At 50.3% G+C, this 26,907-nt stretch overlaps 1 protein-coding gene across 51 annotated transcripts in view; it reads right to left on the bottom strand.

The window, feature by feature from the left end:
• The window catches only part of Jakmip3 (janus kinase and microtubule interacting protein 3), a 127,951-nt gene that overhangs the window by 19,810 nt on the left and 81,234 nt on the right, over positions 1-26,907 (bottom strand). For 18 of the 51 annotated variants that reach the window (XM_063269557.1, XM_063269577.1, XM_063269554.1 and 15 more), the window contains 18 exons: positions 22,894-23,109; positions 21,477-21,596; positions 20,224-20,370; positions 19,584-19,715; positions 18,053-18,088; positions 17,339-17,398; positions 15,110-15,241; positions 13,761-13,889; positions 12,834-12,917; positions 10,466-10,528; positions 9,564-9,662; positions 8,319-8,417; positions 8,178-8,237; positions 5,040-5,105; positions 4,274-4,342; positions 4,110-4,187; positions 1,821-2,024; positions 711-776 (listed from right to left, as the gene is read on the bottom strand). In XM_063269557.1, the coding sequence (XP_063125627.1) occupies positions 711-776; positions 1,821-2,024; positions 4,110-4,187; positions 4,274-4,342; positions 5,040-5,105; positions 8,178-8,237; positions 8,319-8,417; positions 9,564-9,662; positions 10,466-10,528; positions 12,834-12,917; positions 13,761-13,889; positions 15,110-15,241; positions 17,339-17,398; positions 18,053-18,088; positions 19,584-19,715; positions 20,224-20,370; positions 21,477-21,596; positions 22,894-23,109 (1,860 nt within the window). The remainder of the gene's footprint in view (positions 1-710; positions 777-1,820; positions 2,025-4,109; positions 4,188-4,273; positions 4,343-5,039; positions 5,106-8,177; positions 8,238-8,318; positions 8,418-9,563; positions 9,663-10,465; positions 10,529-12,833; positions 12,918-13,760; positions 13,890-15,109; positions 15,242-17,338; positions 17,399-18,052; positions 18,089-19,583; positions 19,716-20,223; positions 20,371-21,476; positions 21,597-22,893; positions 23,110-26,907) is intronic. The other 33 variants (XM_063269585.1, XM_063269612.1, XM_063269582.1 and 30 more) reach the window with 18 other exon arrangements.

Raw genomic sequence — 26,907 nt, 5'->3', positions numbered from 1 at the left:
GGTCATGTGAATGGGATCTGTCCCACGGGAAGGAACAATTACAAGACTCAAGAAAGCACCTGACTCGAGAAACCTGGAAACCTGCCCCAAATCACAGAGGATATGGACTTCCCCGAAATGAATGCACGGCAACCCACAGGGGTCAAGTTTTCTAGGCACACACTTTCCACTTGGTCTGGGGAGTCGTGGGTCTGTCGATACCAGTGAACAGAGGCCCTGCACCCCAGGCTGCAGACACAGGGTCTGGAGAAAGTTTTTGAGCAGGCACACTAGCATCTCTGGTACTGGAGACACTTCCTGGGGACCAGGGTCAAAATGTCCCTGTGCCCTAAGAGCAGCTCTTGGGGATCATGGTCTGTGTTTCAGGAACTTTATCTTCAGACAGCCAAGCGTGATGAGCCTGGAAGGTTAAACCCTTCTGTACCATACAAGGCACCAGCATGAACCAGGTCGCTGGTTCAACATATGGGTCTAAAGGGGAAACTGAGGCAGCACAGAGGCTACAGGGTGAAGCTGTGTGAAGCTCAGTGAAGGGGCTCCTGGCTCTGGCCCAGTGGGCTCCTTTTGTTTGTCTCCACTCTACTTTGCGTGGGTCACTCTGCACGCCAGACCTCAGCTCAGAGGCCTGAGCTTGAGTTCTTGTAACGTGATGTCAGGCAAACCCAAGTTCCCTCCCTGCAGCTGCACCCTCCCCCATTCATTTGCTTTACCTTTTCTTCCAGCTCCTTTATTTGTCTCTTCTGGGTTTCTATTCTTTCTTCTAACTCCTTAATTCTCTGCAACATTAAAAGAAGGAAGATATTCAATAATCAGAGGACTGGGTGTACCAATTATAAAAGGGTCAAGGTTTCCCCTCACTTATTTGGTGGACAATAGCCCACAAAGCTGTGTTGGTCCAGCCCTGAGCTGCTTTGTGGTCACCAGCTCACCACATCTATCGAGAGAGAGAAAGAGAGAGAGAGAGAGAGAGAGAGAGAGAGAGAGAGAGAGAGAGAGAGAGAGAGAGAGAGGGAGAGGGAGGGAGAGAGAGAGACCTTCCCCACTTCTCCTGTGATGGGACCTGTGTCCTCTGAGTTGGTCAAGTCAGAAACTACAGTGTTTAAGTGAAAGAGCGAGGAATTATCCTACTGTCCTTCCCAGGACTGTTAGACAGAGCATCAGGCAACCAGCTGTTAGAACTATCAACTAGAAGACTTCCTTCTGAGGCTGAGGCCTGGGGCCTTGGAAGCAGCTGAGTGACAATGACAGCCCATTGATGGAGCAAGAGGATGGGGTGAACTTCCTCTCCCTGATTACCCAGGAGCCCAAAGGGACCTCTGGTGGGTTCATGAGTAAAGGGGCTACAGGCACATCCAAGTAGTCGATAAGCCCTGTCAGAGGCCTACTGACCATCATGGGAAAGTAGCATTCAGTCTGGTGGTTTATCGAAATCTGCAGTCCAAGATCTTTTGGGTTTAGGATAGCCTGGCTTGGGCTGTGTCCATAGAATCTGCTTTCAGGCCAATTCCATACAGGCAGACACTGCGACTGCCATAAACAACAGGGCTGGGTAATGGTCGTTCTGCTGCTGTCCACAGACAACACTCTGACCATCAGGGGACAGCATCTTGTGGAAAACGTGGAAGGCAGGAGTCCATGGAGCTGCCATTCAAAGGCTTAGGCAACACAGCTGCCAGGCTAGGAGCTAGTTAGGGAGGGTTGTGGACTGAGTGTGAAAGGGTGTGGTCAGTCACCGGTCACCGGTCACCGGAGGGCACAGCTGTTGGACCTGTGGGAAGCTCCCCCAACCCCCCACCCCGGACAAGCCTCTATCCCAGCACCTGCTGTGCAATCTGTAGCAGCTCCATGCGCTCTCTCAGGATCTGTGCATCTCGCTCTCGCAGCTCGCTCATGACCTGACGCTTCCACTGCTCCACGGCCACCTTGAGCTTCTCACGCTCTTCTTCCGACAGCAGCTCGGCCACTTTGGCCCCGGCCTCCTGTTGCAGGGCATCATACAACATGGCTTCCAGCTCCAGGATGTGCTGGGAACAGGAGACAGGCATCAGCCCTTCCCTTCCTCAGGAGTGGGCCCACCATCTCCAGGGTGGACAGCCCTGCCTCTCAGCAGGGGTCCTAATGGGGAGAGCATACGCCCCCTAGAAGAGCTGAGGACAAACACCAGCCAAGACTCCCTGCTGATGTCCTCCAGTGTGCTTATGTTCCTGCATCAGCTGCTGCTGGGAGAAAAGGGGACTTTAAGGAAATCAGAACCCCACTATATTAGCATTTGTTTGGTGTCGTGGATATCAGGGATTTTAGGCAATAACTCTGTCCATGAGTTATTGGTCAGATCCAAGCTCTGAACACCAGCCTTTTAAAAACAAATGTGATTACAAGTGGCTTAGAATAAACATCGCAGAGGCTTCACATACCCCTGCTAGTGAGAATTTTTATTCTGGACTTTGTTTACAGACAAGAATATACCACAGGATGTGCCATAGGCCGCCAGAGGGACTGTTACTGCCTTTAGGTAGCCTATAGCCTGCTTACTGTCCTTAACTAGCAATGACCCTAGAGTAAATGTCACCACCATCTGACATACAGCCTTCTGCAACCCTGGGGAAAAGATAATAGCCCTTCCCTTCCTCAGGAGTGGGCCCACCATCTCCAGAGTGGACAGCCCTGCCTCTCAGAATTGCCGTTTAATTCCCCTAACAATTGCAGGAGGAAGAAATGAACATCCTTACTTGCCACAAGGGCCAAAGCCACCAGACTCAGATCTCCTGTTAGTGAGTGACCGAGAAGGCCAAGCTCAGGGCTGTCATGCTCCAACTCCCACACCTGTCCTCAGCCACACCTCAGACCACTGGATGCTCTTCCTGAGCTACTGCCATCTGTGCCTCTCTGTGCCTTTAAGGACTCTCAACTGGACAAGACAAAGCCCTCAAGATAACTATTCTACACAAGTGTAACTAACTCCTAGAAAGTATATGCAGGCTTTGGTTTCCCTAGGAAGTCTTAAGAATTGAGCATTAAGTGTCCCTGTTAAATCAACTCTCATTCAACACTTGAGTGAGTTCAATGTCCTTCTTGGAATAGAAAGGTTAATAAATGTTCCAGTGAAACTCAGGTTTACAGGCAGATGCCAGCAAGGACTGCTTGTCAGAACGGAGGCGAGCTACCTAGTCTGGAAGTGGTTTGACTGTGCCTCTGGAGGGCTTGTGCTGGGACCTTGATTCTGAGCATAATGGTACTAAGGTAGTGGAACCTTTAAAAGCCTATGGAGACCATTTAGTCATCAGGATACTGACCTTAGAAGGAACCAGTGTGGTTCTCTGGGACTCAGAAGTGGAAAGCAATCCTGACCTCCAAATCCCTCTGGCTGGCTGCCTTCTGTGAGCTTTCCTTTCCCCAGACACTCTTACAATGTTGGAATACAAGCCAATTCCTCACCTGACCCCAGAAGATGCACTTCCCCAATTTTGGACTTTCAGGCTCCAGAACCTGACTTCTTTACACATTACCTAATCTCGAGTATTTTTTTTTTCCAATAGCATCAGAATGCAGACTAACAGGTAATCATGAAGCATTTGGGGCTTTCAATGTTATCTTTAAATAGGATATTCCCTTTAGGTTATGACTCTCCAAAGAATGACCAGATACACACCACAGGTCAAACTTGCATTTCTCCAAGTTTCAGACGAACAAAGGGAGGGTCTCCAGTGGAACTGTGCTTCCTGTGAACATCTAGCTGTCTTCAGTTAACTCTTACATGCACTGTGCTCTTGTTAATTGTTTTTTTTCCCTTTTTTCAGAGCTGGGGACCAAACCCAGGGCCTTGTGCTTGCTAGGGCACTGAGCTAAATCCCCAACCCCAATTGTTATATCAACTAACTTAATGTATCTACTAGTCCTCAGTGTGCCTACACTCTTGTATCCAAGAGTCCTCTTGTGCTTGCACACCATAAGTTTTTGCTGGATGAGCAGCAACATGTTTTCTGAACTCAGACTGGCAGAGAGTGACCCCACAGAGTCTTGGTGCCTCCTCAAAACTCCGAGACTGGCCACAGGTCTCTGAGATATTCACTAGGGTGGGTAAGCAGGCAGATGTCTGCCACTGCTCTCACCTTGTGGGCTTGGTCCAGGGCTTGCTTCCTGTAATCCAGCTCCTCATCCAGGTAGCCTTTCTGCTTACTGAACAGCTCCTGAAACACAGAGGGCCAAGCCTAGGCCTCAGGCATTCAGACCTGGTGACATCAGCTTCAAGGGCACTTCGGGAGATTCCACTGACCTTCTCGCTCTCCAGATCTACCATTTTCCGCTGTAGTGCTGACTCCGTCTCTTCAATCCTCTGGAGCCACTAGGCACAAACACAGTAAACAGGTGACAGTGATTAGCACCTCCCATATGAATATCAATGTCAAACACCCCACACACACACACACACATACCCAACACCAAGGAGAAGGCCTAAAAGAAGATCGAGGGAGGCCAGCTAAGAAACCGGAGTTAGAAATGAGCAGGCATTGTGGGCTCTAGGTACCCAGCCCAATCCAGAACCCAGCACCCATCCCGCCTGACATTCAGAATGCCTGGTACTCCTGATTTCCCTAGGAGAGAAGGGTCAATTTGTTTGCTAGGGTCCCCTTTTCCTGCACGGGTGTAGGTCTAAGTAAGTGTTAATGGTGGCCTGCTAAACAAGTCGAGGCTGGGGCCAGAACCAGGATGAGGCTGGGAGACCAAAGAGAATTAGATAGGGAACCAAGGAACACCATCAGTTTTTATAAGCTCAATCTAATTCTGGAGGGAGGTTGGGTGGAAGGCTACATTGGGGAGTGTCTTTGGGAGAAGGTGGTGTCAGAGGTGTTTGGGCCAGTGTTTGAATCTTTACAAAGGCACATGGTACAGCTGTATAACCTGTCTGGGCCAGTTTCCCTAGACAGACAAGAAAGACCTAGGAGACCATGCTCTCCCTGAAGGCCCTCCTCCCAGGTCCCAGGGAGAGAATCTACCTACAGGAGCTTGGCCCTCTCCCAGATATCCAGAAAGTCCGTTACCTTTTCTGCCAAGGTCAGGACTGTCCTGGCTTGAATGACAACCACTTGTTCCTCATTGGTCAGATTCTGTGTGCAAAAGCAGAACAGAGTCAGAATCAGAGGTGGGGGTGGGGTAGGGGTGGGTGGCAAATGGATGTGGGTTGGGGTTATTGCTAAAGGTACTTTTACTCTGTCACCTTCTGGATCTCTGATGCCCTTTGTCCCCACCTCGTCTATTCTGGGGCACTGCCCATATCAACCCTCACCATCAGACCATCCAAAGTCTAAGTGAATCAGCTCTTGGGGCAGCCTAGCCAGCAGGTAGGCATTTTGGAGTCATGTTTCTCTGGCCTGCCCTGCCCCAGTCTTAGAGCCAGCACTAGGAACGTGCAGCCATGTTGAAGACCAAGTATCCATGGCTGTGAAGTGATCCCAGTGTCTGTGGGGTGTTTGTTTTTGCCTTTTTCTACATTCATGTTTTGTTCCCAAAGGGCCTCTAGGTGGTCCTAAACAGCGGGATTTGTCTGGCCTGGGGGTCCTCTCTGGATGTAGTCAGCCACACATTCACACTCAGAGGAAGACTGATGGAGTACCAGATGTGGCTCCCCAGCCCCTATGTGAGATGAACAAGAGGAGAAGGAGGCATGGCCAGCTAAGGCTAGAAGAGAGGAGCCCGGCTCTACCCCTAGCATTTCCATGATTGCGTCATCACTTAGGGATCTTCCCTCCTAGGTGAGCTCCAGAAAGGCTCCGGGTGCCTCTTTCCTTCTCCCAACCCCCAAGTCTGAGCAAGATTCCTCACAGGTGACCATTCTGACAGGAAATAGGCAGGTGGCTGTGCTCCCTGGGATGGGCAAGGAAAGGGGCAGCCTCACCTCCCAGTGCTGGGCCTCAGTGTTTTTAGTCCTCCACCCCTGCTCTTCTCCCTCCTTATCCCTCTGCTCCTCCTCTTCCTCGCTTATCCTCATCCCTCCTACTCTTCTTCATTCCTCATGTTCTAGAAGCCCTTTGAGACTTGGAGAAGCTCATTCTCCTAAGGGCTGGGTGACTGTAGTTTTGTCTGCTGGTCAGAAACACGAATGTTGGGGAGGCTGAACAAAGTAGTTTCAAGGTGTTTGAAGGGTCTACTTGGATGTATCAAAGCAAGCTGATACATTTTTGGGTAATGCAGTCTGACCCTCTGACCCCTGGAGGTCTTGTCCCGATGCCCTTCTTTGTCAGAACCCTATTTAATCAGCCTACAACCCTCTCTTCTCTGGGTGACAGCAGGGTGTGAGTGCAGCATCCTGAGCTGAGCTGCACACCCTCTCTTCTCTGGGTGACAGCAGGGTGTGAGTGCAGCAGCCTGAGCTGCATCATCTGCAGTGAAGGATGGGATTCCATTCTAATCCTGTTGGATTCTCCACTCTGCCCCTGGTATCCTGGCTCCTGAGGGACATGCAGCTGGTGGGAAATGCTCTGGGATTTTGTGCGTAGCAGCCATGACACTTATGTGCTCAACTATGACGATGACAGTCACCTGGTTCCTCACGAGCAGGGCCACTGAACATTTCCAGACAGGACTCACAAGCTCAGGGTCTCTGCACAGTACAATGTTGTGACAACTGCAGTTAGAATTTGGCCCATTGGTAGGAACTGCTGGGGTCTCCTAAGTGTGAGATCTGGTCATATTCCCTTCAGTTACCATCCTTCTCTGACATACTGGTCTGAGAGTGATCTCAGGGGCTGTGTGATGACCCTAGGGCAATCATGCGAATGGTGCTTTTAAGTAAGCAGCTACTGGGTTAAAGAAGGGCCTTGGCCCATATCTGGGTGGGACCATCAGCTTAGCTGCCATTATATCAGCTCTGTAACTTTCTGAGGCCTCAGTTTCACTAGTTGGAAACCAGAAGTTAGATTCCATGACAGAACTTATACCTAAGATTAGACCTCAGGGCACAAGGTCCCATAGCTATCCCTGCTATGGAACTGGGCTTTGCCACCGTTGCTGTAATGGAGCCACCAAGAGTGAACACAGCCATCAGGGAGTTCCCTGAAGGCATTTCTCCCTACTCTGCCACTCAATGCTTCCCAAGAGGTGAGTAGATAAAGAGAAAGGATCCTATCAACACCAAACCTCACATAGGAGAAGTGGCAGAGATCAACAAGTACGTGATAGTGTGTGGAGGATAGACAGATAAGTAGATGGAGGATGGAGGAAAGAAAGGAGAAGGTAGAGGGAGGGAAGAAGGGAGGAAGAGAGAGAGGACTGATGGAGGATGGAGGAGTAGAATTAAAATGGATGTCTGGATAGATGAATGTCTGGATAGATGGATGGATAAGTGGATGGATAGATGGACAGATAGATGGATAGATGAATGGATAGATGTATAGATAGATAGATAGATAGATAGATAGATAGATAGATAGATAGATAGATAGATAGATAAAAGGTGGATACATGGGGGATGGTAGGCAGAAGATGGATGAAAAGATAGATTGATGATGGAGAAGGAATTGGTGGGTAGATGTCAGCAAAGATTGGCTGGATAGAAATGTATGGATGAGTGGAAGATGTACATATGTATGTATGTATGTATGTATGTATGTATGTATGTATGTATGTAGATGGTTGACAGAGAAGGAAATGTGTGGAAGAAAGGAAGAAAGGAAGGAAGGATAGGAGGTATGGTGAAGGGTTGAATTCACTTTGTCCACTTAGTAATTAATAGTCTTTTCAGGAGTTGCTGCAGAAATTGGAACTTTTCTCCAAATGAGATTTAGAGATTACCTATGGGTAGACTCTGCTTCTGTCCTCAAATCACAGAATTGAGAATCCCAGTGATCCTGGGATGCCTAAGAGCAATGCTCCCCCAAACCAGCACCCTGTGGTCACATCACAGAAGTGCTATGATAGCAAGAGGGTCTAGAAACAAAGCATCCATGACTGGAAGTAACGAGAACTAGAAGACTAGGCCCCAGGGCTTTAGAAGCAATGAGTAAACATCAAATTTTCCCAAATGCAGGGGTCCATTCTGAGCAGGCTCTTCACCTCAGGAAAGGTCTTTGTCCAGGGTAGCCTATGGTGGGATTGGGCTGTGCTCAAGGGGCCCCTGGGCTGAGGGCTGGGCTGGGGTGGTCAGCATGAAGAGGCATGCACAAGTCAGGAGAGCAACATACACTTACGGCGTTATCCCCCAGGATATCCAGCTTCTTCATCAGCTCTGTGACCAGGATGTCCTAGGAGAAAAACAGAGGGACAGGAGGATATGTGAGTGGCAGATAGGTAGACCATGGAAGGGAAGGAGGAGAGAGCCTTACCGTTACACCTTCAGCCTCACAATACACCTGCAGGGGGCTCTTCCCATCCACAAAAGGAGTATGGTGGAAGTTGATGGCTGGGGACTTCCTCTCTCTCTCCTAAGACAAAGAACAGAAGGCTGGGCATGGCAGGGTTGGGCTGTTCTCATCCTATCTCTTCCCCTCCCAGTGCTGGGGCCAGGGGAGCACTAAGACCATCCCCTGAAGAGTTAAGGTGATGTTGTTCAAACTCAACTCTAGTGGAGTCCTTGGGCAGAAATGTCCATGGACTTGCCCAGAAGATTATCCTTGTGTGCTTGCTGCCCCAGGTAGTAGGATGCTGGCTGTATGGAGTCCTGCCCATGTGGTTTACTGGGACCCATCCCAGGGTTCACTTGCTCATCCATTCCCAAGCACCAGGAAGTTTGAGAAGGCTTAGAGGACAGGCCTCAGGTAGAGCCACCCATGGGACTGGCAACAATAGCACTGGACGAGGCAACTGATAGCGCTCATGGACCTTATACAGAGGATACACACAGGGGCCCAGGACTCATGGAGGACAGTCAGATTCATAACCCTCCAGCACAAAGAAAGGTGTGTGGGAGGACTCTGAGCAGTGAATCCATGTGAACTTGGTATCCAACAGGCTTTCTGCCAACTGGACTGAGATGGAGGACACAGGATTGTGTAGGAATGTCCATCAAGGATGTAAGAACTTCCCTAGCTATATTGAGCCACACTGCCCATCCATTCTCACAGTGAAAGGTGACATAGTGACACCACTCCCCAAGTCCAGCTTGACCTTCTCCCAAGGATCTCTGTCTCTCCCACTCTGTAGGTAATAGCAGAGGTCACAGACCAGGGGCAGCAGGGCAAAGTTGAAGGGCGCCTGACCACTGCATGGTACCTCTGCCCCACTAAGAGACTTCTACAAATAAGAATGAATGTCCACTGGGCTGTACTAGGCCTGGGCACTGGGGGGCACAGTGCTTTGCTGAGGTCACAGGTCTAGAAGCTATCCTGGGATTTCATTTGTTTGTTTGTTTGTTTTCCTCTACAGCAATACCTTCTTGCTTGTCCCCCTCACTCCTACCCCAGGTGACCTCACTCTATCCACCTGCCCCATCTTCCTGGGAGCTACAGTTGACCCCATGTGGTCTTTGGGTTTCTATTCTTAGACTCACAAGAGCTGAGAGGTTAGAGAAGAGGAGCCCAGCTCATGGCCCTGTGGCCTACCTACTGGGGTAACCCACCTCCCTAGCCTACCTCGAGCTCCAGGATCCTGAATTCCAACAGCTCATTCTGGTCTTTTGCATCCTGGACCTCATGCTTCAGCCGCGCCTCCTCCGTCTCCATTTGTTTTATCTGAAAAATAGGAAGTGGACGAGGTGAGAAGTCATCTGATTCTCTCAAGAGAATGCAGACCAGGTTTCTGGACGGCCGTTTGTTTCTGTGAGAAAAGGGCACTTGCACAGTACAACAGGGCTGCCCAGGGAGACAGACTCAACAAAGGTGGAGCAGGAAGGAAGCTATTGAGGACGTTGTCCCTGTGCAGTTGCTGGAGCTCAGGCTGGTCTAAGGCCCAGGGGAAGAGTGAATGCGTATGTGGTTACCTGGCCACATTCCAGATTTAAAGTACATAATTCATGTGTAATGTAATGGCACTAGCAATAAATGGACCAGATGTAGTGTCCTGCCTTCCTGAGAGTGAAGACACGGGACCCGTATGTAGTTCAGTGTTAAGTGTCCAGGTACATGCTTAGCACGCACAAGGCCCTGGGTTTGATTGCTGGCATCACAAAACAAGAAGCAAAGGTTAATACAGTATCTGCCATTCATGGTTTACATTCTTAGCAACTCCATGAAGATAGATGTCCACTGTAGAGCAGACAGCGATATCCACTTCTCCCTGAACTGAACTTTGAGATCTGTAAGCCTGTTCTAATATGGAGAGCGTCAGTGTGGACGGATATCCTGTAAGTGAGCCAATTCAGCCATCACTAGATCTTTCCACAGGAAGTGGAGGGTCTTGGGCTCCTACAGGGTGAACCGCAGAAAGGCCTGGAACTGTGCTCAAAGCCTACCACCAGCCCACAACGTCTACCACAGACCCTGCAAGCACAGAGGCGTCTTGCCAGAAACACGCACAGCTGGAGGGTAGGCCGTACCTTTTCTACAAGCTCTTGATTCCGTCGATACAATGCTTGCTTCTCTTCGATCCACTTCATATCCTTGAAAATGGAGTTGAGATGCAGACATGAATAAGCTGCACGAGAACACTGAGGGGCTACCTCCAACAGGACTGGGCGGGACTGAGCTCCAGCCCCTGCTTCTGAAGTGACCGCCCGTGGGCAGTGTGTGGTGAGGGAGACCTTTGTGCAGGGCCTGTTCTAGCTAAGGGTCTTGGGCAGGTACAGCTAGCCCTGCATCGAGAGGACATCTCCATGGCATACTGTGCCACAGCGTGGGCAGCATTTCAGGCCGGGGTCCTAACCAGGCACTCTATGAAGTGTAAATGTCAACATGTCCAGGCAGTGCTGACTTGTGAGGACTCAGGCAAGAGGGAGTAGGTGGCACACGTAGGGCAGAGTCCTGTTCACTTTACACTTAGGGTGACACCTGGACAGATTGCCGGTTTGTGTTCTGTCGGAGGACATGTGTGGCTGCCTCCTGACACAGCCTCCAGCTCTGACTTGGGAGGAAATCCAGTGAGCCCAGCACGTCCTTCTCACCCTCCACCACCTCTCTTAAGTTTGGACCTGTGCTAGGAAGACAGCCCCATGCCTTAGACACTGGGCTTCACTGAGAAGCTTCTCCCCACAAAGGCCCCTGCAGAGGTAGGTTAGGTCTAGAGATGAGGGACATGGTGATCTATTTTTATGTATTAAAAACTTTTCCCAGATCCACCCCACTTCATCACACATGCAAATCCACGCACACCCTTTCTTTCTCTCTCTCTCTCATTGGAACACAAGCAGGTATCAAAAAAGAAATAATAATAATAATAACAATGCAAACCAAAATAGGACAATAAGCAAACGGAAAGAATAGAGTCAAGGAAAAAGAGCACAAGACATAGAAATGTAAAAACACACACATTTGAACACACAGAAATCCTATAAAAACAGCAAACCAGACATCACAACATACAAGTAAAAGACCTGTAAGATTAAAAGGGAAAGGAAAAGGAAAAGGAAAGTGCGTGCAAAGCATTGTAAAACAACAAAAAAACCCCTACAATAACATTGAGTTTGTTTTGTGTTGGCCATCTGCTGCTGGGCCTGAGGCCTGCCCTTAACAGTGGTTTGTGTGCCCAGTGAGTCTGTGTTGGGACAAACTGATTTTTCTTTGCAGGTGGTTATCAGTTGGAGATAGCTCTGAATTAGGGCTTGGGGCTTGGTGTTCTGATCCCTGTTTCCTGGCCACTTTTCTTTTTTCAACACAAACAACAGAACAGCAGTCACCTGGGACATGACCCAGCTGTGCTAACTGGCTCAAGACCACCCCTTGTTCTGTGAAGGCTGTGCATGGTGTGATCTGAACACCATCCATTCATGGTGGCCAGGGAATAGAGGTGAGTGGGTTCTGTGTGTCAAGAGATGACTGGCTCTATGGCATTGAATTCTAGGACAGTGGCCATGGAGTGTCTTCTTGCTTTTCCAATACCTGGTATTGGGGCTGGACAAGGGCCAAGGGAGCATGGCCACAGGGGACAGATCCCTCCATGGGATCGAAGGATCTGGAAGTGGTGTTCTGGTATGAGGAGTGTTAACAAACACTTTGGGCCATTTGATTCCAGGGAAACGATGGGTCCCTAGAAACTCAGGTCAGGGGCTAAGCTAGGAGTAGCTTGGAATTTCCCCTCTGATGTTGTAATGGTTTGTATATGCTCAGCCCAAGGAGTGGCCCTATTAGATGTGATCCTGTTAGAGTATATGTAACCTTGTTGGAGTAGGCATGGCACTGTGGGTGTGGGCTTTAAGACCCTCCTCCTGGCTTCCTGGAAGTCAGTCTTCCACTAGCAGCCTTCAGATAAAGATGTAGAACTCTCAGCTCCTCCTGTACCATGCCTGCCTGCAGGCTGCCATGCTCTTGCCTTGATAATGGACTGAACCTCTGAACCTGTGAGCCAGCCCCAATTACATGTAGTTCCTTATAAGAGTTACCTTGGTCATGGTGTCTGTTCACAGCAGTAAACCCTAACTAAGACAGATATCTATGGTGAAAGTACATATGGCCTGAAGTTCTGACCCTGGCTCAGAACAACGGTGGACAGGCCAAGGAGAAGCCCTGTTCCATGCACAGGTAGACTCCTGCTCCATATGCAGTTTACTAGGGAATTCATCCCACATATTAGAAACTGTGAGACGCACTGTACCCGCTCAGCTTTGCTGTATGCAGTGAATACTTCCTACATACGTATGTGCTTGCCCACGCCATTCTTCTTGAATGGGAAACTTGGGAACCACTGAGGGCCATGCCCCTCCCAGGACTCCCTAGCACAGATAGAAGCTACAAGCAACCAGGGGAACTCACCTGCCCCTGCTCAGCCAGAGCCTTTTCCAGGTCCTCCACCCGTGTCTGTGCTCTCTGTATTTCTGCTTGCAGCTGCTCACGGGTCTGTAGGATAGGAGGAAGAATACATCAAATTTTCTCTAACAGCCCAGACAGACAGACATACTCAAAGATGCAGGCTGCAGAGTACTACGCCTCGGTTCAGCTCATCGAGAAGTAGTTGTGTTGTTTTTCCAAAACCCTAAGTTGACAAATTGCCTGTTTCCCTGCAGAGTGAATAGGAAGACTGTGGCCAACCAGAGCCAAGACCTCACAGCTGCCTGATCAGAGGAGCCCCACCTCTCCCCAGCAAGAGGCCTGTCTCCTTACTGCAACAGCCACAGCTCCTAAAGCAGACGTCCCTGGAAAGCTGTGAAAAGGGTCACTTTCCTGTGTCCCTCCCTGAGGCTTGATGCCCTCACTGCTTCCAAATAGCCAGCAGAGAGCCCCCACCCACACTCCCAGTCCTGCTGGTCAGTGTTGCCTGGATGCTGCTGACTGATGGGACATATCCAGAGGAGCAGGCAGGAGCCCCGCAGCTCCTGCTTACAAACCCGTACTTCAGCACTGCCCTTAGCGTAACTGATTTCAGAGTCTGTAAAGCTGGTGTCATCTTAGAAGACGTGGGCCCTGTGTACACCAGCTACAGCCTTTGCTAGAGATAGGGACCCTCATCCACATCTGTGTTTCAACCAGCCAGCCCCATCCCTAGCTTACACCAACCCAGCCTCAGTTTCCATATCACTGGCTTTTAATGGCTTCAGTGCTAATACCTAGGACCTAGTAACTGTGGGGTAAAGGAGCTTAGCTCAAAAGTTTAGGCAAGTGGAGTGCCCTGTAGGGCCTTAGGAACAAATGGGGAGGAGCTGAGTGGGAGCTGGAACGCCGCAGAGTAGAAGTCATTTAGACCTTAACTTCTCGCTCTGCATCCAGGGTCCCTCCAACTTGTTCCTGCAGCAAGGCGTAGGCTCGCTGCAATGCCTGGTACTCCATGGTCAGCTGCCGGAACCTCAGCTCGGTCTCCTCCTTGGCCATACCCTAGAGAAGCACACGGGCACCATGCAGGCACCACATGTGCAAAGAGAGAGAGAGACAGCATTAACCTGGGTCCCACACAGTAGCACCCCCAAACAGCCAGGCTCTACTCTGCCCTGTGAGGTACAGTGAATAATCTAAGAAGTGTGCCAGGAGGACTCTGCAGCCCGTGGGGAGGAGTAAGACTTGGGATCCCGAGTGACTAAGAAGGAGGCTTTCCTGGGAGGTAACCCTTGGGTCCTGGGGAGGGGTGAATTAGCCATGATGAAGGCGAGCCTCATTGGTTGGGAGCCAGTGACCAGGGGTTCCGTTGCCACTCCTATCTGCCCTGACGCAGAGGGTTCTTTATGAGAGAGGAGGACCTGAGCCAAGGTTGTTTACTTCAGGCTCACACCGGCAGACCCACCCCTGGATGTGTGCTTCTAGATGTGCTGACACATACTGTCATAGCTAGAGAGCAGGTGCAACCGCTCTGATGTCACAGTGGAGTCAGTTTGGACAGTAGGCCATATCTAGGAGTGACCGAATCCATCTTTCCTCCCTGTCCACTAGTTCCCCAAGGCTGATGGTAGTGGAAGTGCTATGATATCTTAGATTTCTAAGCAAGTCCAAAGTCTTTGGGACACACTTCTGCATCTCAGGGAAGGCTATTCATAGCCTTGCCACAGGGCCTGGTCAAGGCTGTGAACCACCACTTCCTGTCCATAGGGGCTGGAGCAGTCCCCACAAAGACGAATCTTCATTTCCGTGCCTGGGTGCTGAGGTGGTTGCTGGACGTCACTTGGCCATTGTTCTGGTGGAAAGGGCTAGCTAGACAGGACACTTGACTGTCTTAATATCCTGAGGGCTCCTCTCAATACATTGATGCTCTGATGGGCCCTGAAATGGTGCTGGCCTCTTGCTTGGAGGCTCAGAAATATCTAGGAAGCCTTTGAAGGGACTAGGGAGCCCGCCATACCCCTCATAAGGGTCTCAAACTTGATGGAGAGAAGAAGCAAGACCAGATACTATAGGAAAGGAGTAGCCCTCAGGAGCCACACACCCAAGCAATGTAAGTGGTGTTCGTCATTGTGCAAATGGGAGGACTGCCAGGGTGGCCTAGAAGACCCAAATGGAGCAGGGTTCACATGAGACCTCCACCCTATCTCTTGCCCCATCTGACTGTGCGTCACCAATCCCTAAGGACTGGCTAGTCAAATAACTCTATGGGAGACCCAGATTACCTCTTCTAGGTCATCTTCGGGGGTGCATGGGGTCTGATCCGTCCTGTCAGTTTGATAAGAAATGGAAGATCCATCGGACTCCAGGGAAGCTTCTTCATCATATCCAAAGAAGGTCTCCACGACAACTGGCTTCTGGGCCAAATGCAATGCATTAGTGCAAGCCCAGCTGGGCATGGCTGAAGCCCTAGGCCTCCTTCTGTCTCCTCTTCCTGTTGCCCAGGTGTGCAGTCACAGCTGAGAAGCGGTTCCCCACCACTGGGAAGCTCCAATGTATTCACCCCCTTATCTGTTTTCTGCTGTCCTTCAAGAAGGACTGGGGCCCTTCTCACACAGCCCCATATAGAAGTCTGGGCCTTATAAGCCAGCTTCGTTATCATGGAGGGAGGATGGAGAAGTGGCCCCTGGTCCCTGGATAAGTGGGTTCCTGCCCCTCATGCCTGCTGAACTCACAGAGGGAGGACAATGAGCTCCAGTCTGCTGTGAGTTCACCCTGCAACCACTCTCTGTGACAGATCAGACTAGAAACTGGAGAAGCTGGGTCCTCTGCTGGCAAGTTTGAGAAGCTCTCCCTTCAAAATCCTAAGCTTTGTTCGTCTGGGTTTTGGGAGTGTTACAAAGTCCAGAAGGCCCCCATCTTCTTTCAGCCCCACTCAAGATCTCTCCCTTCCTCAACTGATTCTGCATCACTGATTGGCCCTTGTCACCTTGGTTTCTCTATTGGTCCTTCTTCCAGAACCTTTCAGAGAGGCTTGCACCTGGGATCTAGGAACACCTGGTGCCCCCGAGGACCACTTTTCTAGCCCTTTTCCTCATGTCCTTTCCTGGGTGATACACATCTTCCTCCCACATAGCAGTGCTGCCCACTTTCTTCCTGTAGCTGCCCGCTATCTCACCTTTCTGGTTGAATGACTACCAGACACTTGCTTAACAGAGTCCTGCACATTCAGAACAATTCCCCTAAGCCCCAACCTTTCCCCAACCCCTCTGAGGCAGGCTTTTTCCTGTACCCAAGTCTTCCCCAAACTTTCTCATAGAAATCTTCAGAGAACAGGTAATTTTATCTCAGCCCCTCTGGTTTCTGATTACTGAACTGAAACATACTGGTGGCCTGGTCTGTCACATCACCCTTCTCTGAAGGCCTTCATCCTCGTACAGTCCACCTCCTGCTTGGCTTCGTCCCCTGTTGTCCCACATGCTGGACTGCAAGAGCTTCTGTGCTGAAGCCCCACCAGCTCTTTGTATTCCCACTTTTCACTGGCCAGTTCCCACCACACACTGGTACCTGCTGCCTGGCCCCAGGCTGATCCTGCAGGCCTTTTGACTTTGACCTACCTTCTGACCTGGACCTCATGCCTCTCGAACCCTGAGAATGGGGTGGGGTTGTTTTGGTGGAATAGGTCCCAGGTGTGTCCAGTGCCCTGACTGTTGAGCCCAGCTGGCTGTACACAGCACAGGGGCACACGCTGACCACTGGCCTTAGAAACGCATTAAAGATCAACTGAGGGAAGCAGTCTCAACCGCCTATCTTCGTAAGTGTGAGACCCACCCCTCTACTCCCAAGTTAGAGGCCTAGTTTCTTTCTCACAATTTACTGGAATCAGCAGCATTTCTGACACTGAACCTAACATCACCTTGGGGTTTGAGCTGTAAAGACAGCCGGAGCCTCTGTATAACCTACTGAGTCTATCAGTGCTGTCCGTGGATGAGGAGAGGGATTGGGAAGGAGTTGGGGAGGTGGGGATAGGGGGTTGATGTGATCAAATACATTGTATAAATACATTGTATGAACTTCCCAAAGAAAGAATGAAAATTATAAAAATAAACAGCCACAAACACAACAGAACAAAACCCATGAAACACACATTCAAGGCCACTTGAATTTGATGCTCCCAGCTACACTCCATAACCTGAAGATAAATAGTCCTCTCCTGGATGACAAAATTTAAAAGGATAAACAGAGGATTTGCTTTGTGTCTTATGTGGGTTATTTCATAGTGACCCTTTTTTTTTTTTTTTTTTTTTTTTTTTTGGTTCTTTTTTTGGAGCTGGGGACCGAACCCAGGGCCTTGCGCTTCCTAGGCAAGCGCTCTACCACTGAGCTAAATCCCCAACCCCCATAGTGACCCTTTTTAATAAAATCCTCTTTCCATGTGCAAAGGAAGAGATTCACTCCTCTTACGTGGTCTTTAGAAGCTTTCATTTTATGCCCGAGCCCTCCACTTCTTTTACCTTGGGGAGCTTCGCCATTTTCTTTCTTTGTTTCCGATACCTCAACAGCTTATCACGCTCCTGCAAAAGCCATGTGAGAGGTCTGTTTAAGCAGCTGAGCAGGTGTCTGGCAAGCGCATAGGTTTAGGCTTGCACCACGCCGTGAAGACGGTGGGCTGGGGCATGATGGCTTTTAAAGGAGATCATGCACACTAGCGATCATTTGTCAGCCTGAGGTCAGCAAACCCCAGGTGGGTGAGCTCTGGACTTGGGGTAAACTGTACATTCAAGGAGGATGGGTGGTCCAGGCCCCTTCTGCTCCATGAGAAGTGTTCTTGCTGATGGAGAGGTAGTTCCCAAGACACTGCCTGCTTCACTATTGGGAAGCTGTTCTGTGCCTTTGTGTTTTCTCTGTCACGAGCGAGGGTGAAGCAGCTATGGCCATGTAGCCTGCTCCTGCCATTTGAGAGAAACTGATCGGGGTGGCAAAGGTGGCCTCTTGGTTCTGGCCTTTCAGGAGTAAACAGAAAAACCACTGGAGCTGGTGTTGTGTTGCCTAGAGCAGTTGTTCCAGTGTGATCCAGGCACCACTGCAAGATTGGCTAAGGAGTACTGTGAGAAGTCCCATGCAAGACTGCTACAGCTGCTGCTGTCTAGACTATAAGGGGCACAGAGTGGGTCTACACGGGGCAAGGGAAGCATGCAGCAAGCAAGGTGGTGCCAGTCAGTGCTTACCAACACACTCTTCACATAGCCTGCTGTCTCCAGGGTCTAGGGGGAGAAAACACCACGTCACACCGTGGACAGTGCAGAGGCCAGAGAGAATGGCCACCAGAATCTCAGAACTCTAACCTCAGAGTAATGTGGTTGGTAGAGGCCTAAGGGCCATGCACTCACTCCCCAGAGGGAGGTTTGGGCCCTAAAACTCCTTCCTCTTTACTGGGAGGGAACTCCCTCAACCTTCTAGAGTACCAGGGGTCTTTTTTACAGTGGGTGGCCCGTTACTCCCTCAGAGCAGCAGAAAGAGGCCTTTCAGAAACTGCCATCAATCCGGAATTCTACCTTTTCCCATTTCTCTTATCAGACATCATTGTTGAGATTGAATGACAAAAGGATTTAGGTCCCCAGCAGGGACAGTGAGGGCCACTTGTGTGAGACCACCATAGTCTGGGGAGTTGGGAGAGGGTTTCCTGTGTAGTTTAATGGGGGGCGGCAGGTTCGGTCACTACAAGGCAGGCCAGAGACAGAGTCTATGCCACTGTCTGCTGCTGCTTTCCAAAGGACACGGAGTGACTAGAGGCACCTCTTTTTGAAACAGCCGTGTCATGAACTCAACCAGGATTCCAACAGGAAGAAGATGCTCCAAGACAGGATTTTATGAAGCACTGGCTACCAACCCGTGCTGGGATGTGGGGGCTGACACAGGGACAGAGAAATGGAAACGCCGATGTGGTAGTTTCCACAAAATGTGTCCAGGTCTCTATCCATCAAACCTGTGAATGGAACCTGCTTTCAAAATAGGGTTCTGAAAGGTATATCTAAGTGAAAATGCTGTAATGAGACTGACTGTTCTAGATTGGGATGGACCAAGCCCAGCAGCAATGTTCCCTACAAGAACCAGAAGTTCCAACAGAAAAGAAGGAAGCCACGGTGGTATTGAGAGGAGAGATAGGCCCACAGCAGGGAACACTGGAGTCTGCAAGGACGGACCAGGGGAAGGTTCTACCAGAGTATGTGGATGGAGTGCAGCCACCCACTCTTTGATTTTGGACTTGTGTCCTTGGCCTCCACAACTTCGAGAACATAGATATCGTGTTCTTAAGATAGCTGGCTATGGTGGCTTGTCACCAACATGGGCAATGCTTGCTGGCTTTGGGCTCTGTGTTCATAGTGTCAGGAGACTCAGGGTCAGAGAGCCGTTTAGAGAAGTCATTTTAAGTAGTGACTGTGGTGGGGCAGCTGAGGAGACCCCCACAAATGCATCCCTGCTCTCCCATGCCTCATTTCTACCGTAGAGAGCTGAGGCAGGGAGCACAGCAGCAGAGAGTAAAAGGGGTGTAGCAGATTGGGGTGTGTGGCAACAGATGGCATGTGATGGCTAGGGGTGGGGCGCAGAGGGCATGGAGGCAGAGGACCTGTAGTGAGCAGGGGTACTGCTGTAGAGGGACACAGGCTGCCAGCGGAGGGCAGCTCCAGTTGGTGCACAGGAGAGCAGAGGGCATGGCTCCAGAGGGCACAGGGCAGCAGGGAAGTGTAGTACACTCACCTTAGAAAGCTCATCAATGAGGTTCTGCTGCTCCACAATCTGGAGCTTTAGGAAGTCAATCTCTCTCTCATCTTGACTTTGATCAAGGTCATTTAAGGAGCTGGGTCTCCGGATGATCCCTGCTCTCTGCCTCTGAAACACCAAGCAAGGTGGGTATAGTGACTGACCTGGATGGTAAGAACTGGGACCTCCCTGAATGACAGTTCAGGTTTCCTTGGTGTGGGCAAGGACTGTTCAGCTTGGGCTTGCTGCAGACCACAGGGGAAACCAAGGCCTATATCTGGATTATACATTAGCCCCAGACAGATTCCCAGATAGTCCAGACAAACGACCTGTCTCACTTACCTCATGGGCTCTAGGACTTTCAGGGCAAGAAGGAACAGGTGGACATCACTAACCACTCTGCCATCTGGCTTAGTGGCAGAGGCAAGAGTTTACCGTGACCCCTGGCTTGGTGCTTCACACCAGGTCTGAAAGTCCTGTCCTTCTATACTCAGGGCCTCTTGCTACCTTGTACATAGGACTTTCTGGGCTATCAGCTTGTTTGCCCGAGCCTCTGGCATTGGAGGAATACAGCGGAGATGAGATGCTGCCTAGCTCTGCGCAGGAGGCTGTTTCTGCAGACCTAGCAGGTGCTTACCATTTCTATGTTCTCCTGAGTGACAAATTTCAACTTGCTCTCTATGCGCCGCAGGGTGTGAGACAAGTCTTCATTTTTCCGAGTAAGGCGCTTGTTCTTATCCAGCAACGGCTTGTACTGGCTTTCAGCTTCTCTCAGCCGCTTTAGCTGAAACAATATTTACCCCATAATGTGAGCTTTTAAGTGACAGGATGGACAGGTCTTTATACAAAGACAGCATACTGACCGGTCAGAGCTCTGTGTCTGGGAGGTGGCTAGGCCGAGGACTCCAATATGCAGGTGCTCAAGTTCCTTGTGTAAAGGGGCATGGTATTTGCATGGAACCTACCACACTCCTGCTGTGCTATACATTGTAGAGCTGTTTATAATAATCTGCTCACAATGTAAGTATAGTTAGTCGATGGAAGATATTGTTTAGGAAACAAAATCACAGAGAGAGAGAGAGAGAGAGAGAGACAGAGACAGAGACAGAGACACAGAGAGAGACAGAGAGACAGAGACAGAGACACAGAGAGAGACAGAGAGACAGAGACAGAGAGACAGAGAGAGACAGAGACACACAGAGAGACAGAGACACACAGAGAGACAGAGACACACAGAGAGACAGAGACACACAGAGAGACAGAGACACACAGAGAGACAGAGACACACAGAGAGACAGAGACAGAGAGACAGAGAGGTGGCTTATTATGGTGCAGGATGGATGCACTTCTCAAAAAGTTACTTTTGATCCATGGCTGGATTCCTGATCGCATACAAAACCTATAGGTGTGGAACCTGTCAGTACATAACTGTAGATGCAGAATACGTAGATCTGTGGCTACAGAATCTGAAGGTGCAGGATCTGTAGGTGTGAGGTCCACAGAGTCAGAGCCTGTAGGTGTAGAACTTGTAGGAAAGTTTGGCTCAAGCTGCAGGTGGAGTTCCTAGCAGGTAACTCTGCCCACGTGACACCTAGGTGAGCCAGAGGGATCTCAGGAGATGTAACTCAGCTCATCTGCAGATGGACAGAAAGGTGAAGGCCGGCAGGGTGGGACCAATGCTCTGCTTACTAGGAAGTAAGTGCGGTGCGCCATGGCTCACATCTGTTTGTTAGTAAAGCGTATTATGTATGACAAGAAGCCTTGAGGGAAGGCTTACCTTGACACTACCACTCCTCATTTTCATAAGGAATTCTGATATGAACACCCTCACCTCTCCCCAGGCTGCAGTCCTAGCCTATGGAATACAAAGCCCCCTTAGCAGTCACTTACCAGCTCATTCCTCTCTTCAGACAGCAAGGCGTTGCGGTCTTCCAGCTTACGGATGATGGCACTTAACTCCGCGATTTTAAGTTGGAAGCGCCTGGCGTCCTTTTCGTCCAACTGCTGTTCCTAAAACAAAAATCAACTGCAAATAACTGCTCCTAGATTCGAGGCTGTGCAAACCCCAACCCAACCGGAGACCAACACACTTCTGCCTTGTGATTGCCTTTGCTTCCCAATGGCTGCTGGCGGGGTCCTCCTGGCAGAGGGGCCTGGCCTGGACCTCATGCACTTCACACAGCAAGATGGGAAAGCAAAGATGTCCGCAATATGCAAATGTGGCGGGTGAGGGTGTGCAAGTGTGGGAGCCCGAGAGTGGGTGAGGACCAGCCACATGCTTCCCTCTCGGCTACTGCCCAGCTGTGCCTTCCAGACGGGCCTGCACTGCCAAGCAGCAAGTCGCTCTCAAAGGACAAGCACAGGAAGAGACATCCCTTATAGACTTCCTAAAGCTGCTCCCTCAAATTGAGTTTCTAAAACTCACTTTTGGAACCATGGGAATGTTAAAAAAAATTAATGAAAACTTTCCAATGCATATTTGGCGTCTGGAGTTAGCGCAGTGGTCTGTCCAGAACAAGGGGGTTGGTTCGAACTCAGTTTGGCCATTAGTAACAAGCTCATAAATGATATTCTCCAAAGTCAATGGTCCAAGGCTGGATCAGCTCGAACTTTTGTCCCTGAATCATAGAAAAAGATGTCCAGGAAGTTACCGGACATGGGTCAAATTCCTCATTCAACAGGTGCAGGAGAGGCTGGGGACCAAAGACTTAGAGGGGTAACACTGAGGGTCTCCCAGGGTACTGCAGACCACCACAGAGACTCTGAATGAGGAGCGGTGATGAGACGCATGTGCTCACAGCTGTGCAGCCACTGGCTACCCCCACAAGGTCGCTAGCAGCCTGAGAAGGAGCAGAAAGTGTCATGGTCATAGGAAAAGCAGGTGGGCAGTGACTGATGCTAGTGCTAGCAACGGCCATAAGAGGGGCCGAGCCAGAGACATGGATGAAGGAGAGCTGGAGCCCGTGCACAGGAGGATGGAAGGGAAGGGAAGCAGCTCATGCTTGGACTGGGTCCTCCCCACCAACCGAGGGCAGGGTATGACTGGCAAGTGACCTTTAGCATCATGGAACCAGGAAGCAACAAGATCATTGCTTCTGCCGGGCAGATAATGAAGGAGAACAGTGTATCAGCCCTTCTGCCCAGAGCCAAGTAAACAGGGGCTGGCTGTACAGAGTCTGGGACAGGAGGGGCTGGCTGGATATAGGTTCTGGACTACCCATGGAACTGCTGCGTGGGGTCATAGAGCTACTTGGCTCTATGTTTCAGGGACTCGCCTCTGGCTGAGACGAGACCTGGGGGTGCTTACAGGGCTTCCTGAGTGGTCTGAGGCGTCTCCTGCACCGCTTGCATAAGGAAGTTCCCGTCTGGGGCTGCCTGGGTGCCGCTCAGCCTCTTTGGCCTGGGAAAGCTGCTCATCTAGAGCCTCTTTCTGGAGCTGCAGTCTCTGGGCATGCCCGGCTTGAACCCCTAACTCTCTTTCCAGCACGAAGACTGCTCTGTCTTTAAATCTTATCTCCTCCATCTACAAGGAGAACAGAACACAATCACACGCACAGGCAGGGTACAAGATCTGCAGTTACCATAGAAACAGGCAGAGGGGCATTAGGGGATAAAATCCCTGTGATGGTAGCCGCACCAGCCAGCATCTTGGACTCTGGGACCAGAAGCAAAAGCAGACATTCTGGATGAGAGCTGGGTATCCATGCTGCACAAAACCCAGCCTTAGGCCACCCAAATCCAACTGGCTCACCCTGGGCTGGTTCCAATGATAGGTCCCTTCTAGAGGCCTCAGGTAATGTGTGTTCTCTGCACTGCCAGCCAGGGTGGCCCAGCAAAAAACCCCCACCCCTTGCTGTACACACTGTCCATGGTATTGGGCATCACTGGGCAGGGTTGAAAGACCTGCAGATCGTGCTTCCTGCAGTACAATGGGCAAAGCAGAGAATCATCCTGACCTATCCACACCTGCCGCTAAGGGTACAGTGGACGAGATTCTTTTTTAGAATAAGTAGGAGGTAGACTTGGCTCTAAAGTACAGCCAAAAGCTGAACACAGCACAGCCATGCATGTCTAGGCCACACATGCTTCCTGTGCATCTTGCTGCAGGGTGAGGCTTTCAGGGTAGGGTAGGGGCTGCTGGACAAGCAGAAGGCAACATCCACCATATCTAGCCTGCCACAGTCCCTGGACGTTGTTGGGCTAGTGTTGGCCCTCTCACCTTCCCTAAAGGGCAGTGTGATTTGTGCGTGTCCTAATTATGGCAGCAAGAAGCCCTTTTAGACACGGATACTATCTGTATCCTGGGTCTTTTACTGGAGCTGCCCAAGTAGGTGTGAGCTCTCCATGAGGCTGACCCTACACGGGGAGGGAGGGACCTGGGTGTTGTAAGTATTATAACTAGCACTGTTTGTAACAGGACATCATTGAAGGGAACAGCTCAATTCAAAAACAGATTTTCAAGAAGCAGTCTTTGCTCGTTGTCTAAAGTTTAAAACTTCTAATAAGCCAGCCATTCGTTGAAGTTAGCTGGAAACTCAGACAGATATCTAATTAACCCAGACCTCAAATCCCAGGCAAGCCATGGGCAGACCAAGATAAAAGAAACCCTTTCTGGCTCAATTCCTGTTCAGTGGTGCACGCCGTGGTGCTGAAAGGACAGTGTGCTCGATCAGGGAAGCAGAACGGCTGGGCTGGTAAAAATAAGACCATATGAAAGCAGCTAGGTTCTGAGGCTAGGTTCTCATTCGGTCATTCATCGATATTCACCTCTGGAAAGCTAGACAGGAGAGCCTCTGTGCAAGCATGAGACAGCATGAGACACCGCCTGAGTGGCTGGCTGCCTGAGCATCTGGTGTGAGTGAAGGCTGCCCTGTCTTTGAGGTCATTAGGCCCCAGATACCCATGTAGGGATTGGTGATGGGGTCTTCCAAGTCCAAGACCATGGGTTTTCTCACTCAGCTGAACCTGGGCTTCTGTCTCCTAATCATGCTGGGCTAGACCAGCAGGCCTTTGTGGGAGGAGAGCATATATCTGAAGTATGCCAGACCCAGCCCAGATGGGATGTTCTACCTAGTTGGATGGCCCCTCATAGCAGGCACTACTGTATGTACTGAACCACAGAGAGTGAGGTGGCCCAGGACACCATAGCACACAGCCCAGGGTTCCTGTGCACATGTATACTGGTGCCCACAGACATCACTCCCTTTCTGTGAGTGAGTACTAACCATGTGCCTTGTGTCACTGCAGGGTGAAGACTGGAGCTCCTAGGCCAAGACTGCCCCTCCCTCCTCTCCCACCATTTAGCTTTCCAGTCCAGAGGGCAGGCTGCCTTTATTTACGTTCACATCTGGTAAGCAACATTCCTGTGAGTCTGGGCTGAGAGGTTTCAGTGCATCTTCCCTACCATTGAACCTAGGGAGTCCCACTGACTATGTCATCTACGCCACTGTCTCTCCTAGATGTTGGTGGCAGTTTCCAGATACCACGTGCCACCACATGGCCTCTCTGGTACCCATCTGCCCTGCAGCAGAATCAGTGTGGACACATGAAACCATGTGTCCTGGCTCCTGTGTTGGGAATACCCTTCCCAGATTGAGATTTGAACTGTGCTGGAGCCTGCTTGCTGGTTACCACACAGATTCCTCCTGCTTTTTGTCACTCTCTTGCCCCTGCCCCTAATTCTCAGTTATCTACATTGTCTGGGAACCACAGAGAGGTTCCTGGGAACTGTCTTCAGGAAGGGGTGTTTGGGGTGTGCTCTACAAAAGCAGATATCACATGGCCCACAGAACAAAGCAGTATGGTGTCTGATGACAGCACAAGAGTGTTTGTGTGACCTCAGGGTAGGTAAAGGATTTTTAAACAGGACACAAACTGCACATTAAAAGAAATGACGGGGGAAAAAAAAGAAGAACTGACAGGTTGCATCTCCTTTATGGTAGGAGCAAAGCTCATCCAGAAATGCTGCTGGTGTATCTGGAGCAGCCACACTGAAGAGACCAGTGTGCTAGCCAGAACACGGAGAGGAGTTCTCGAAATCAGGAAAAAGACTTTCTCCAGTTTAAAGAGCCAACATGTGTGAACAGGAGCTTTATGAAAGGTAGTGTATCCATGGCTACAAGGATAGGGAGACTGTTCTCTCTACATGATCCCACTGCAGTGCTGGCTGTGACCTCAATGTAGCCAAAATGGGGTCCTGCTCTCTAGAGGGAGGGTAGAAAGTGGGTTCACCCACCTTGGTCAACTGAGTGCTCTGATTGGTACTGGGTTTCCTATGGCCCATCACTCCCTTTGGCCACACAGATGGCAGGAGAAGCCAGTACATGACACCACTCAAGGACATGATGGGGATATTTGCAACAAACCCAAGACAACTTGAACTCCTTCTGCAAAAAAATGGACAACACAGTGCCAGATCTCCAGGGAGCTGGTGTGGTTCCCAGGAAGCTGAGACCAGCAAGAGTATGTGGGAAGGCGTCTCTGGGAAGTGTTTGCAGGTGCTTGGTCACTTAAGTAAATGGTGGCTACACTCAGACCCAAGCTGCAGTCAACTGCACCGTCCTCTGGATTTGTGGCCTTCCTGCATAACAGTTATCTCTCAGTTTAAACAAGATGGATGGAAAGAACAAGGACACATGACAAGCCTTCAACCCCAGCTATGCCTGGATCTAGTCTATCTGTGGACTGAGGCTTTTAAGGGCTCTTAGTTTGCCTAAGCATGCTCCAAAAAGGCACCTTCAGAGGACATCTGTGGCCCCTGGGATCATATCTTGCCTTGCTGGGAATGTGTTTCCCAGAAGTTAGACAAATCAGCTGTGAGGTTAGAAACTGAGCTGTGGTGGCTTAAGTTGGAATTCATGGACTTTTGGCAAAACCCCAAAGCATTGTCAGAGAGCAGGGACTTGGGAAAGCTGCTGTTGCCGTTGGTGGCATTGTTTTGTTTTATATTATGTGTGTTTGGCCTGCATGTGTGCCTGAGCACAGATCCTTCTGGAAGTGGTATGTTAGGGATGGCTGGGAACCATCATGTGGGTGTTGGGAATTGATCCCAGGGCCTCTGCAAGAGCACCCAGTGCTCTTAACCACTAAGCCATCTTTCCAGACAGTGGCACTGTTTTCTTTTCTTTTTTTTTTTTTTTTTTGGTTCTTTTTTTCGGAGCTGGGGACCGAACCCAGGGCCTTGCGCTTCCTAGGTAAGCGCTCTACCACTGAGCTAAATCCCCAGCCCCTGGCACTGTTTTCTAAGAGAACTAGTGACTCCGTCTTTCTCCATCTGAGGAGAGTGCCTCAATGCCTGAGACCCATGTCCTTGCTGAAACAA

The sequence above is a fragment of the Rattus norvegicus genome, chromosome 1 (genome assembly GCF_036323735.1).
Source record: "Rattus norvegicus strain BN/NHsdMcwi chromosome 1, GRCr8, whole genome shotgun sequence".
Classification (NCBI taxonomy): Eukaryota; Metazoa; Chordata; class Mammalia; order Rodentia; family Muridae; genus Rattus; species Rattus norvegicus.
Note: the sequence above shows the minus strand (reverse complement) of the source record. Positions and strands in the feature narration are given on the sequence as shown.